The sequence below is a fragment of the Buteo buteo genome, chromosome 18 (assembly GCF_964188355.1).
Source record: "Buteo buteo chromosome 18, bButBut1.hap1.1, whole genome shotgun sequence".
In the NCBI taxonomy this organism is placed as follows: Eukaryota; Metazoa; Chordata; class Aves; order Accipitriformes; family Accipitridae; genus Buteo; species Buteo buteo.
This window is the reverse complement of record NC_134188.1, coordinates 5,418,894-5,433,727: the sequence shown is the minus strand read 5'-3', so window position 1 is coordinate 5,433,727 and position 14,834 is coordinate 5,418,894. Positions and strand designations below refer to the sequence as shown.

Below are 14,834 nucleotides of genomic sequence, written 5' to 3'. Positions count from 1 at the left end.
TTTTAGGTCATCTGCTTTTTCTAACTTGTTACTTGGGAGAACAAAATGGAATTAAAAACTACTGGAAAGGTTGGTACAAAACCCAGTCCATTAGAAGAAAGGGTGAGCATGTCTACATAGATCATCTGGAAAGAGTCAAAGCCACTAAAAAAACTGCCACGATTTTTATGTTATTTTATTTCAGAATATTTTTTAAAAGCCTCAAGGTGAAAACAATAATGTTATTTACTGTCCAAGCAGTGACAATCTCCTCTTCCACACAATGTCTCACTTACTGCTGAAAACCAGAAAAACCAAAGCAAAAGTGCGAACACCTGGGTCACATTTGGAATGAGACTCATTTTTTAAAAGCTTTTTCCTCCCAGAGAAACCTGAAGTTGAGGTGCAGCTTAACTCGAAATCACTTTTGTTGCTGCTATGCCTACTTTAATGTTACACAATGAAAAAGCAATTGTGATTCTTCCATCAAGTGTGTTTTTCACAGTAGTACAGAAAAAGAAAGCGTACCCGTTGGTATGTGGGTGTAAATCTCCCTCTCTCAGAAGCCTATAAGGATGCTCCCACACTGTTCTTTTTAAATTTGCAATCTGTGAAGCTTTTTTTTCCTAAATTTCTTTCCTAAAACAATCTGTAATTCTGCGAACTCTGAATCGCAGAGATCCCATAGGCAGTCTTTGTTTCACACATACGGCACAACATGTTTTAACCACCAAATGCTTTGCTATCGATCAGGCAGGACTGCCTTCACCTACGCCGAGTCTAACCTCCACCTCCCGGTTCCCTTCTGCAAAGCTGAGGAACACGGGTGGGTGCTGTGGCACCCCTGAAGACTGGCAAACCCAAGCTGTCCCGAAGGGTAAGAAAGCATTCAGGAACCAGGGTCAGCACTGATGCTGCTTTGGGGGTAAAATTAGCAGGGGTGAGCTGTGGCCTGTCATCGGAGCATCTCTGCTGTTCAGAGATTATACTGAGGAGCAGAGATTCCTTGGAGAGAGATGGGGCCCAGCCCACCAAATCAAACGCAAAAACAGGATGCGTGCCCTACAGGGCAAAGTGTCACAGCAGACCCTCAGCTCAGGGGATTACCGTCAGCTTTAAAGAATTTAGCCAGACATTTCCTGGTCTTATCCGCTTCCCCTGCTATCGCTCTCTAAACATCCCTTTCCTCAAAAAGGTGGAAGTGCGATACCAAATACTCTATTTCCATTATTGAAACACGAAGGAAAGTATCCACCAGCGCTTCCCTACATCTGTGAAAAGACTTTTGACACCACCTGACTCCAGAGCACGTACTCGACTGTCGTGGTTTAACCCCAGCCGGCAGCCAAGCCCCACGCAGCCGCTCGCTCGCTCCCCTCACAGTGGGATGGGGGAGAGAATCAGGAGGGTAAAAGTGAGAAAAAAACTCGTGGGTTGAGATAAAGACAGTTTAATAGGGAAAGCAAAAGCCGTGCACGCAAGCAAAGCAAACCAAGGAATTCATTCCCCACTTCCCATGGGCAGGCAGATGTTCAGCCATCTCCAGGACAGCAGGGCTCCATCACGCATAACGGGGACTTGGGAAGACAAGCGCCATCACTCCCAACATCCCCCCCCCCTTCTTCTTCCTCCAGTTTCATATACTGCACATGATGTCGTATGGTCTGGAATATCCCCTGGGTCAGTCAGGGTCAGCTGTCCTGGCTGTGTCCCCTCCCAATTTCTTGTGCCCCCCCCAGCCTGCTCGCTGGTGGGGTGAGAAGCAGCAAAGCCCTTGTCTCTGAGTGAGCCCTGCTCAGCAATAACCAAAACATTCCTCTGTCATCAACACTGTTTCCAGCACAAATCCAAAACACAGCCCCGTACTAGCTACTGTGAAGAAAATTAACTCTGCCAAAACCAGCACATCATCAAACAGCAATCAGAGGCCACCCGTGCCACCAGGAAAGCCAAGCCCCACCTCGTTTAATCCTGCCGTCTCTTGCCAGACACCCGTGAGGCTGTACACTTGTCACGAAGATGGGCAGTTCGCCACTTTTGCTGCCTCTGCCTCCTGCCACTGTCATTCCCAGAGATTCATGTGGCTCTTTTTTCACAGTAATGTGCTTTTCTTGGCATGTAACACACTGGGAGAGATCCTGTTTGACAAGGATAAATAACATTGTTAAAACTTAAAAAAAAACCCCGAACAAAACACAACTAAATACACCCCAAAGGTATACTTTGGCACTTTAACAGAATGGCTTCAAAGGACTAAGTAGTGTAAATCAGCTTCAGCTGGATTTCCTCCAGGTCAGGAAAAAAACCCCAACCCAACCCAACCCAACAAAAGCCACTCATGTAGATACTTAAACACAGACAGACAGAAAGTTTATAAAAACCCATGTTGAAAATCTCACCCCAGTTTTTCTTATCATCCTACACTGGAATAGCCTAAATTTTAGGACTGCACTACAAAACCATATGGTCAAAAGAGTGGACACAAACCAGAAACAAATCTTTTGCTGTCTTGGTGAACATCAGCATTACCTCATTTGTCAGCAGAATATGGCCCAGAACTATAAAGATGCTCCTAAGAAATGAAAACACGTGTGTTTTCATGATGACAAAGAGAGACCATTTAAAGCCCTTCTACATCATGTTTTCTTTCCCAGCTGGTATGTAGAATCTCCCTGAGCACCAAGTAACTAAGGCCAATCAATGCGATGTGCTGGTAACGGGTGCCTTGTGCAGACTCCCTAATGATTACAACAAAGACCCAAACTTGAAGCAACAACATTTTCTAACACCTGAATTACAAAGTTTAGCCTGTAGTTAGTTTTGCCCCATCAAAAGGATCTAAACCTGAATCAAAGTATATTTTATTTGCTGAAGCCCTTTCTCTTCAGGATATTTAGTGACACATTCAAACCATAGCACATATGCCTGTAGTAGCATCTTAAATCAACAGAATATTTGCAAGGAATCCAAAATAACAGAAGAAATAGCCTGGGAGATTCTTCCAACTACAAATACTTATTTATTCCCCCGCCTTCTCTTGGAAATGGCAACACTGCTTTCTTCGACTTCCAATGCCACATGCTCCCTCTGACTGACTGTTCCTCACATATACATGTTAATCACTTATGTAGCTATACGTATACATACCAGAGTTTATAAAGACAGCTCCTTCTTAAGTCTTCAGGCTTTAGGACTAACTGGCTGCTGCCATGCAATTATATAAACATTTTTTAAGCCACAAGACTTCTAAGCCAACTGCAGGTTAATGAGAGAGAGGCAAAGATAAATGGTATGAAACACGGGAAATGTCCACTTGCGGTTACGTGGGGCTTCCCACTCTGAAAGAGCCCAGGGATGGCATTGATACGTGAGAGAAATCAGCTCAGCCAGTGGATCAACTTTGGAACTGTGATATGAACACAACCCATGCTAGGAGATGGAAAGTGGGTTCAAGCTCTGATTATCATTGTGTTGATAGGGCCTAAAATTGTGGCAGTACTAATGGTCACTAACTGTATTCAGGAACCTCACCTTTGTCGCTCAGGAGGAAAACAAGCTTCCTAAAGCCTCACTTGTTCTTTTCTGAAATTACCCAAACTTTTAAAAGAAAATACTATCAACACATGTAAATCCTCCCAACAGAAGTATGATGTTAAACAGTGATGCCAACAGAGTGCACAGGAGGCAAGGTGGCTTGGTTGACACGGTCAACATGACAATTATTTCACAAAATCAACTTCTCCACAGTGAGAAGTCATATTTTTCTAACTACAAGAACATCTCAAGCAAAGGCTTTATTTCTGCAGGTCTTCCAGATAATTTGACACTAGCTTCATGAAAGTCTCTTCATTCTGCCTTTCCCTCCCTGCTTGACGCTGCAGAACTCAGCAGTCTTGCAGCCAGCACTGCTGGCTCACGGAGGAGATGACACATCCCTCCAACATGCTCTTTATATGCCGGATGGTGTGCACCACATCTCCTGTCCTTGCTGGTTGCAGCCAGCACAGCGGCAACAAAAAAACCTAACGTGCTTGAAAGACAGCTCTCCTACGCAGCGGTAACACATGAGTCACTGTCTTAGACAAGGTCTAACAACTACAGCTGTATGAGATCAGAGAACTCGCCTCTTTTATTGCAGTCAGCAAATCCAGGAAAATACTGAAAAGCTGTTGCATATCTTTTGTTCCCACTCCAGACATGATGCGGGACTCGAGTACTTGGAAGTCAGCACCTTTTTTTTTTTTAAAAAATAGGTAAAAAGGAAGGTATAACCCTTTCTTCCAGTCTTGCCCTCCCACACACTTAGACCATCACATGAGTAAAATGGTATTTATACCTCTTGGAAGGAGAAACACCAACCTTATGTGAGTTAGGTCTGCTGTGAAACAGCTGCTGGGACTGGTGTTGGTGTGGGTTGCTGTTGTGACTCCCGGTGTCTCGGATAATACTGACCGTCTGTGACTTCAGGGGTCTAGAGATGATCAAATTCACTCTCTCCCCACTAGCCTGTTGAATATATAAACCACAGGAACGAAGTTGTTAGGATATTATTAGCAGAGAGGGAGGAAAAAATGTATGATGAAATATGAAGCAAGACAACAGCAGAACTTGTTTTCCAGTTCCTGGGGGTGCCACAAACTGCTTAGACTGCACTGTCCCTTACTTGCTTCTTGCTGTAATTCCCCTCAGAACAGAGGGGTTATTAACACTCCTCCTTTGCTTCTGATATTACATTTACATCAGGTGGAAATCCTTTGCTGAAAGGACGTTTCTCACTTTGTGTTATGAAGCTTCAAACACTAAAAATCACCCAATTCCATTTGCAGCCTCTGTGAACTTCTGCAACGTGTCGCAATGAAAGAAAGAAATGCCCATGTGATGGTTCCAGGGTCTGCAGAGCTTGGTCAAAAGCTCTGAACACTGCTGGTGCTTCCCAAAGAGACTTCCAAGAAAGATGTTACATATGAGCAGACCATCAAATTCTGGAGTTTGGGGAGTATCAGGAGACTCAGTTACCAGATGTTAAATAAAACATCAACTCTTTGTATTGCTGCGAAACCACACCTCAATAGATAGAGTTAAAATTGTAAAATTCTGACCACTTCACTGTATCCAAAAACTGGGAAACTGAAATTACAATTCCCATGATAGTTGTTATTTTCCTTTAACTGCAAGGGAAGCTCTTGAAATGATTCCTGAAACAAATATTTACTACTCATTTTTATCAGAGTTCTCCATGTGGTGCTGGGTTAAGCAAAGATGACTGCACTAGACTGCAAGAACCTACTACTGGTCTATTCCAACTTTCCTAAAACCAGAGCAATTTTCACCAACATCCCATCAGCAGGAAGCAGCAACATGCTACAGCTGTTTCCTTACAGACTGGGAGAAAGGCACAGAGTAAAGGTTTTCCTGTAGGAACAGGGAAGGGTCATAGGTCACACTGCATCAAGCTTTGGGTAATATTTGTGTCCAGAACAGAGCCAGACATTGGGAATAGCTCTTTCTTGAATGCTCAGAAAATGAGTTTTACTGCATGGGACTCATGGAAGACCTATTTTTTCCCTTTCCAGCGGCTACCTGTTGCCTCTATGAAGTCTGAAAAATCACTTTCCTGTTTTAACCTCAATTCCATGCACAGGCAAATCAACACAAAACGAAGCCCACTTTTATAGAGCTTACTGAGAGATTAAAACTACAGTACATACATAAATATAATAATAATAATCCTCTTTTTTTTCTGCTAAGTGATAGCTACGCGGTACTCTCCTTGCTCACATGAGCAGTCTTCTAACCTTCAGGCTGTATGCCAGGGAAGACCAACGCACTGTTCACTTCTGAGGAGGTGAAGTTCATCTGCTAGGTGCCAAAGCAGACCCTGTTTTGCACTATGATTTCCAGAACATAAATCACAGCAAATTGCATCGCTGCAGGCTTTTAGGTGTTACACAAGCTGTTCTGTCCGGGACAGACTCTACCCAAGGCTTTGCCCAAGAAATAAAGCTGAGCTGAAGACTCAGGTAGGGAATGGAAAGTACCTGTATAACCTGAGCAGCAAGCTCAGGTGTCCCATGCTTCAAGTCATGTCCATTAATTGCAAGTACACGGTCGTTGCTGCAGAGCCTGCCGTCTTGAGCAGCCAACCCCCCTTCCAAAAGGTCGAGGATAAAAACTCCTGGCTCATCCGTTCTGCGTACAAGTTTAATGCCAAGCTGCTCGCTGGAGTCACGTTTATGGAGCGTCACTTGGAAGCTGTCTTCCCGCAGGGAGCCGGTGCCGTCGGCGTGGTTGTGCGTGCGGCTGCCGAACCGCCTCTCTCTCAGCACGGTGAGGTGCAGCACCGAGCACGGCTGGGAAAGCACGGCTCGAGCGTGGTTGTGGGACACGTTGCTTATGTCGAAGCTGTTGACCTGCAAAACAACAAACGACAAAAAAAAAAAAAGGGAATGATATTTTCACGCGTTTAGTTGGTTATGGAAATAAAGTCCTTCCCAAACTAAATTCAGGGCTCACTGCAAAACCAACCTTGGACCAACCTACGTATCTGGACCTACCAGGCTTCCTCTTTTGTCTTTCCACCCTCTCCTGCAAACCCGCTTTGGCTGCTCAATCTACAAACCTATTTTTAGGCTGGAAAAGACCTACATCAGAGTTTCAGACTTATAACTTGTATCACTCAAAATTCGGTTGTAAATGAAAAACAGATTAAACTTTCCCTCCCTATAAACAAGAATTGTGCTTGTTATGTGGCCCACTGATACAAAGATCGGTCATCTTCAGTCATTTCTTGCACTATAAACTTAAGATAAAACTTGACAGTGCAGTGAGATTCAGCAGGTAACAGGAGCACCACAAAACCCAGCACAAAAGCTCTATTTACCTTGTTCTGTAAGGAGGGGTTCAAAGTTAACACTAAAACTTCATCCTTAGCATGCCCTACTGTGCCTTGATGGAGGAACCCCTGCCCCATAATTTCAGCAGATAGAAACTAACACCAAATGGACGGTATTGACCTGCCTTAGCCAAGCCTTTTAATGCTCCCCGTCGCAACCTAAGTAAGTGAAAATATAAACTTGCAGCTTCCCACCATCTAATAGCAGTATTATCACTTAAAAAAATAGGAAGAGAAAGGACCCAGAATTCTACGTATGACAGCCGCCACATTTACATCACGCATCTGAGCTGAAGGGCTCCGAGAGGTCAACGCCAAACGATTTGGCCATGGTGGTTTCGGCCACCTCCACCTCCAGCCCGACACCCAGTACAAAGCCACCGCTCCCAGCAGCACCAGGAGCTCAGACACCGAATCACGGCCGTGTCCCGGTCTGCTGCTGCCCCGACATGGGCTGCAACCTCGGCAGAGAGAAAGGAGGCATAGCTAGGAGAAATAACATTTAGACCTGCCACCAGCAAAACCCGCTAGGGCTCATCCATCAGACCCCTTAAATTAAATCTAGTTTTATTTTTAGCTGTCGCCAGCTAAAGTAAATACATAAAATATGGAAGCATTCAAAGGGCACAGAGGAATATATGCAATAAAATGTAATTCTTCTTTCTACAAGGCAGTTCACAATTTCAGAATAAAAGAGCCTTAACATTTCTCGGGGAAAGAGATTCTCATTAGGACATGTTTTACATGAATTACAGTCACAGTCCAGCACAAAAAAGGGACAGTTTGTAGAGCACTTTGAAAATGTTAGGCACCTATCTATGCCTTGCAGACAACATACGCTTTTATGTAGCTGTTACTAAATGCTGTTCCCTCAAATCTTAAAAGGGTAATACTTCTTGTTTGACTGGGCAAGAAAATGCTGAGTTTCACCTTGCAGTCCTTTCTGGCTTTCTTTTAGTCCTTTACTGCTCATAAAAGCCTTTAAAGACATCTTCAGAAATATCCAACCGAAGCGTGCACGCTGAACTGCATCTAACTCTGCACTTAATCACAGCCGGCAGAGACCGAGCCTGGTCATTTGAATACAACAGCTCTCCACTCGCACAGGTAAATTCAAAGCAATAAAGATATCGTATCTTCCAAAAACTTTGGCTTTTACCTCCTGTACCTCTCCCTTGGTGTGACAGGACTCTGATGGACACCCCTCTAACATCTGCCAGCCCCAGTGCCAGCACATTGATAGGGCTTATAAATCCTAGTTGTAGTCGATTTATTACCACTTACGGCTTTGGAAACTCTAATTGACACCTGCCCGAACAGCAAGAATTTCCAAAGCTTCGCTGGAGCTCAAGCACCCTATTCTGGCAACCAAGGAGAGCCTTTGAGTATCGAAACAAATAAGGCAGCATTCAATCAGTGTCTGCAACTGCTTGTTAAAAAGGCAACATTTTGGAAACCTCTTGGGTTGCTTTCTTGGCCAGCCGCTATGCTAAGCCTCCAAGAGAGGAAAAAGGCATGTTTCTCAAAAGGGACTTTATTTTCTGAAGTGCAAACTACTTTCATTCCAAGAGTAACTGCAGTATTTAAGCTACTTCTATCGGCTTGATTTCAAAAAAGTGAAATGAAAAAGGCTGATACTAATTTTGGACTGATCTTAGGCTATCAGATCAAAAGCAAACATTGTTACTGAAGTAATTTTGAAATGATGGTAATATATTTGTTTCAGGTGGAATGATTAAAAATAGAAAAAAAGCTGGGAGGACTGTCTTGTTTATGTAGAACTCAGTGCCATTCTTAAGAGTCCTATAAACAACCCCTTCCCTTAATATAAAATTAAAAGTCCAAAATTAATAGATTTTGATCTTTTTACACTGTCTGTGGCTAATTACTTAAAACTGTAACAAAAATACACACTCGATCATAACCAACTTAAATTTTAATTGTTTCTTTACTTTTTTTAAAAAATATTTAGAGCACCTTGCTTCAAATCATGCCAGTGAAGAATATCACTGACTCTTTTACACATACTGAAAAATGCAGGTTAACTGCCTAGGCTATTGGAAGGTAACAGTGAAGCAAGATTAAAATAACAGTTTAGATGAAGTCAGCCTTACAATCCACAAATTGCTGTTTACAAAGGACAAATTATGCCAACTTGTTAGCCAGAAATAACCTTGGGTTCCTTTGGAAAGTATGCATAAAGTTGAAATAAAGACCAAGTCCCTCAAGATTTCAAAACAGAAAAATATGAATTTATTTTAAACATTGATAAGAGATGCTAAGAAGGAGAAGTAATTCCAGGGACTGGTCCGATAAACAACATAAAGCATCATAGCCAAAAGTGCTAGAACAATAGGCTCTGCTCTGAATATTAATTTGCCTTCCAACTGATAATTGCAAAGCTAACATTTACACAACATAGTCCGACAAGGCAAATCTCCCACCTCATTTAACAGGCAGTTCTGCAAGGAGCGAATGGAAAGCAAGCAGACAGAATACGTAATTAGGTTCCATACTTGCAGTATTTGGTCTCCAGCAAGAAGTCTTCCATCTCTGGCAATGATCCCATCTCGATAAACCTCTTGAATGACAATGTTGATCAAAGGCGTTTCATTGCCACCCACTATGCTAATTCCTAATTCGATATAAGGATTGGATCGATGAATTTCAATAGTAGTGATCTCTCCTTCAGGCAAGGTAGGTGGCTGTTGATTTGCTGCCAATTATTTTTAAAAAGAAAGATGATTAATATCCTTTATACCTCGTTCACTTTCAGTAAAGCAAATCACCAAAGGACAATGTAGACAGGCCACACGACAACGGTTTAACAGCAAACTAACCAAGTGCAATTGGATTAGTTCCACTACTTGTTGGAACACCTAGCTCATTAGAAACAGCTCTCTAATGACTTAGTAGCATCCATGCTTCCTGAAATGGGGTCATTTGGGTTGGAAAAGGATACTCTGAACCCTTTGGATCCTGTCCTTTGTAATTAATTTCATACAATTCATTTCCGATTGGGTCACCTGTGTATTCACATTTGGTGACGATGACAAAAATGCATTTTAGGGGTTACCCCACAGCGCACGACTTGGTCATGGCTCTTCGTCGGCTGCTCTCACAACTGCACTAGGAGCTGCCATTGAGTGACCGGGTCAAGAGAAGGGGCCCATTTCTGAAGCAAGCACGGAGACAACTAAAGAGGCAAAAGGGGGATGCTAAAGGATGGCAAATACAGAGGAGAAGGAAGCGGACAGGACCACCTTCCTCTGTGGTAAGGCTCAGCACCTCCTCTCTAAAATCCCAGATGCTAGAGACATTACTGCTCGTTCGGTGCAGGTGGATGCAGGAGTTACTCAGCTGCCTTTTCGCTCGAGCAGGACAGCACTCCGTGTGTGAGAAGGCTGCTGATCGGGGTAGGGAGGAAGGGGGAAGAGGGGAGAAGAAATCTCATCTTAGAAAACAACTTTTGTGATTTTACAGAAGACACACTCCTTCCGCCTCGCTGCAAGGCCAGCGCTACCAGTAGATTAACATGAACTACTCCACCACAATATGATATGTGATGGTACAGCACCATGACACCTAGCACACACTCCAAGATATTTCTTTCCTTCTTAACTGTGACCTTATCCCAGTTGTATACTTGCATGTAACCCAAACCCACTAATATTTCTCCAGGAATCACAAGAGAAAAGACAGAAAACAAAGACAACGCATTCACGGTTGGCAAGAGACAAGAACTGACACCACAAATGTTCCCACATCTGATAAAAGAGACTTGAGAAGATAAGTGATGACATACTGTCTGCTACTGTGCTCTCCTCAAAAGGCGGATTGTCGATGCCGGGCTCATCCGTCCACGCAGGAAGGGCGGGCGACGTGAAGCTCTGCTCGGCTGGCACTATTCCCTGATCTGCGTCCGTGGATAAACCGCTGGGATGCTCCGTCCCGCCGGGACCACTCTCACCCTCCGCTTCTGCTTGCAGCTTGCTCGTTTTCCTTCTCTCCAGAGCCACCCTTCGATGAGAAGCCCCAGGACACCTGTGAAGACAACATTTATACCATGCTTCAAGCCTGCAGCGATGTCTGTAGCAGAAAATGCCCAAGTACTCCATCAAATGAAATCAGCCTTCTTCAAAACCACAGCTTTAAACTAATAATAAAAATTATTAAACACATTGGATTTTAAGGGCAAAATACGTTTTAGCAGACAGAACCCCAAAACAATACTGCCTTCTTCACAAAACTTCTACTGCGTATTTTTTTGGCCATGAACTAGAAGTGCTGTAACAGCTTCTGAATGTGGACTTACTGTTACATACATTCCAGTTTCTGGATGATAACCTTGCTGAAAAGATTAAACAGGACTGGTATAAAACTCCACAGAAAAGAAGCCCCGTTCAAAGACACGTTTGAAGACCCACTGAGGCAATCTCCTTTCACCTTAGTAAGCCAAGAGAAGGAAGCACCATATTTTCCTGGGGTCATTTAGGGGAGGAAAGAGATGAAAATTTTACCCATATTGCAGTCTAAGTGTTAAAATACTGAAAAAAAAATGCTTGTCTAGGAGGCTGTATAAAAAGTTTAGCAAAAGTAACAGCTCTGCTCATCATCTCCTCTTGAATCAGTAGAAGGTGTTTCATCCTCTTCCCGTCTCCCCTTTTTTCTTCCTGACTTCACAAAGGAAGTGAAATTTTTTGCTTTCCTTCATGTAACAACGCTCCATCAGCATTTGGCGCTTTTCACTATAAACTTATTTTTGTGAGTTCCCATTATTCTTAATGCAGTAATTTTTTTTGCTTATGTTTAAAATCCTACAATAGTTTATTGCAAAGAAGGGCTGCAATTTTGCAAATTCACGGAAAGCCCTCATTTATTGAATAGTCTTACATTTACGTTAAGTAATTGGATGTGGACATCAATCTTACATCTGCCTGTGTGAGTTTTGCCAGTGTCTGATATGTCACTTCTTGCAGGATTTGATGTCCTTCTTAGAAGTTCCTGCTTCTGGAGCTGCTGACCACCTAAAGCTGCTCGCACTGTAGCAGTGGCAGAAAAAAGGAAGAGTGTTCTTGAAAGGACTCCCTGTTTGGGAACTTGACAGATTGTTATAACAAAAGAAGAAATGATTTCTTTTTGCAACAGGAGAAGAAATGCGTTAACAGAGTAAAAGACAGAAGTCTAACGATGTCCTAACTTGTTAAACCAGAATGCCTTGAGAAATTCTGTGAAGGGGATTTGGTAATTACATGGTTAGACTGTTCTGGCATGAGGGATTTTGAAGAAATGTTAACAAAGTCATTCAGCTCTGAAGAATGTTGATAAAGACACCTGTATAGCTTTTGTGACCCTCAGCAGTGTTATACATACATAAAGTGATACATCTCAATCATTATATATGTAAGTCATGATCTACATGTTTAGAAGAATAGTGTAAGGTAACCCGAACGTGCTGTGAAATATGCATAAATACATAAATTGGAGACAGTTCACATTATGAAATGACACATTTAAGAAATAACTTCTCAGGGCTTTCCCCAAGGTGACTGCTGGTCACCTTGTTCTTCAAAGTTAAGAAAGTGCAAGCACAAAAGAGGAAAGTGACTTGAAAGGTTTTGCTTTGTGAAAAACTTTCTCTGTTTTTAATGATGGAACGCAACCCTACTTCTTAGTTTTGCCCAGGTAGTATTTACTACATAAAATCATTGGCATAGTGGGACTGATCAGCTAAGAAATCTCGCCAGTCCTTGCTGTCCCTGAACAGCTCTGCTATAGGAGTGGCGATTTTTCAGCAAAGAGGTGAAAGAACAGCTCAAAACTGATGCTGTCAGAGGACAAAGCTTCAATCCCCCTGAGCTTGAACGGCAGAGTCCAGCCTTACTGGAATACTTTGGTGAACCAGATACTTCCTTAGATATCTTCTACCAAAACACGGTGCTGTCGACTCTCATTCAGCCAGCTCAAAGGACCTGGTGTAGATGGCAAAGCATGCCTTGGAATTATTATTTTATTTTTTTTTAAACTGTATCAAACCAGGACAGAAGAAAAATCACCTGTGGAAGTGTCCTATTTCTGTCAAAGCCTTCCAAACCACAGCCAGGTCCTCCTCCACAGGGCAGATTCCCCCATAGTTACCTGGCAGCTGATGAAAGTTGTCGCGTGAAATATAAATAGATTTGAGGTTTATTTTTGCCAGCGATATTTAATTATCATTTTAAAGGCTAATATCAAGAAATGTAAACAGCCTCCTGAGCATACCTACTCAGCTCAACGGAATCCCTTTTGTGCAGCACTCTACAAGGCAAAAAAGAAAAAAACCCAGATTCTTCCCCAAATTAGTCATTAATTGTAACAGACTACAACTTCAGCCTTTTATAGTGCAACTGCATTGCCAGGAAAGCAGTTGTCTGGTGGAGACGTTAATTCATGGGATGCCAATTCCTAGGTCTTTAAACACGATATGCCACCTACCAAGCAGCAAAGCCCAGTATTGGTATTCAAGCACATCTATAAGGAGATTTTTCATTTCCACTTGCAACATAAAAAGATTTTTATTGGCAGTAGGAATGTATTATTCACAAACAGCAAAACCATACAACAGTTGTAACAGTTAACAAGCGCCAATAAATCTCTAAAGGTGCACACCTTCACTAATACTGTTTTTGCCAAATATCTGAGATAAAGAGCATTTTGGACTAAATCTTGTAACAAGCTATGTACACAGATGGGCATCTTGGGATCAAAACGAGCATTGAAGATGGTTTTTATGGGTACAGGAATCCATTCTCACACAACAAATTGCATAAATAAGGGCTGAAATGAGACTGAAATGTGTCTTACAGGAACAGCATTTCATATCTACTTACAAAGCCAGAATATCTTGGCTAGGAGCAAGAAGAAATGCAGGTTTGTTTTTTAGAATTTCCAGTAATTATGTAATTTCTTTCATGAATCAAGACGCTCAAGAGTAGAGATACAGAAACAACCTGCTAAAGCAACTGAGTGATGTTATTTATCAGGAACTCGGAAGGGCAGTTGTTCTTGGGATGTAAAACGAGCTTCTGCTTATATTCATCAACTCCCTCCTCTCCTCCCTTCAGCACCAGCTTTTGCTCAATTCTGGACGGTGACAAAGTGTGGCTTTTACCTTCAACTTCTCTTAATCCAGAAAATGGATATCAGAGAAGAAAAGGTTTTTCTGGGTTTTTTTTTGTTTGGTTTTTTTTTTTTTTTTTTTTTACAGCCAAGTCTCCTGGATTTCTCATTTAAAAGCCCACTTCTTGGAACACTAGTAGCAATCTCTCTCTGCAGATAAAAAGAGCTTTCATACAAAATTAAGATATAGTTTACAGGGTATTCCGTGGAATAACAGTAGGGACTCGAAAAACACATTTGCTCACTGGCTGCTGAAAAGAAAGATTTCATTGTAACTTACACCATCAGCTTCTGCCCAGTCTAGAGGTTCGATAAAAGCAAACACACCAAATAGCCTCAAACCAGTTGCACTAAATCGTTTTCCAAGCAGGAGCTGAATTTAAGCAAAGACTGCAGAGAAGCAGCCCAAATGCCTTTGCTATTGCTCATAAAACTTTGCCAGCAAAGTGACCTTAAGCAGTAATTCTGGCAAGATTTACAGCTGCAATTCAGAGTAAAACACGGTGCTGCTTTGGAAAGCTAAGTGTTTGGGTCTTGGTTTTAATTTTGCCAGAAAAAAAAAAAAGAAAAAAAAAAGGAAAAAACCCAAAGCAAGCACTAGGAGTTATCTAGGTTTGGGAATCAGAGAGGACTCAGAAAAAAGAATGGTTTTGTTGCACATTTCTCTCTCACACCCCACGATTTGAGGAGCCTGCAAGGAGCCAGGTAGCTTCAGAACAGAGAACAGCCACAGAAAGATCCTTCACCTTTCCAGCAATGGAAAGAGTCCACAGGGCATGGAGAAACTCCGAATCTGTTGCTTATC

The 14,834-nt window shown here is 42.4% G+C and overlaps 1 protein-coding gene across 3 annotated transcripts in view; it reads right to left on the bottom strand.

Annotated features, from left to right (window-relative positions):
• The window catches only part of LNX2 (ligand of numb-protein X 2), a 63,990-nt gene that overhangs the window by 7,121 nt on the left and 42,035 nt on the right, over nucleotides 1–14,834 (bottom strand). For all 3 annotated transcript variants that reach the window (XM_075050678.1, XM_075050679.1, XM_075050680.1), the window contains 5 exons: nucleotides 10,677–10,915; nucleotides 9,388–9,587; nucleotides 6,018–6,389; nucleotides 4,339–4,485; nucleotides 1,940–2,117 (listed from right to left, as the gene is read on the bottom strand). In XM_075050678.1, the coding sequence (XP_074906779.1) occupies nucleotides 1,940–2,117; nucleotides 4,339–4,485; nucleotides 6,018–6,389; nucleotides 9,388–9,587; nucleotides 10,677–10,915 (1,136 nt within the window). The remainder of the gene's footprint in view (nucleotides 1–1,939; nucleotides 2,118–4,338; nucleotides 4,486–6,017; nucleotides 6,390–9,387; nucleotides 9,588–10,676; nucleotides 10,916–14,834) is intronic.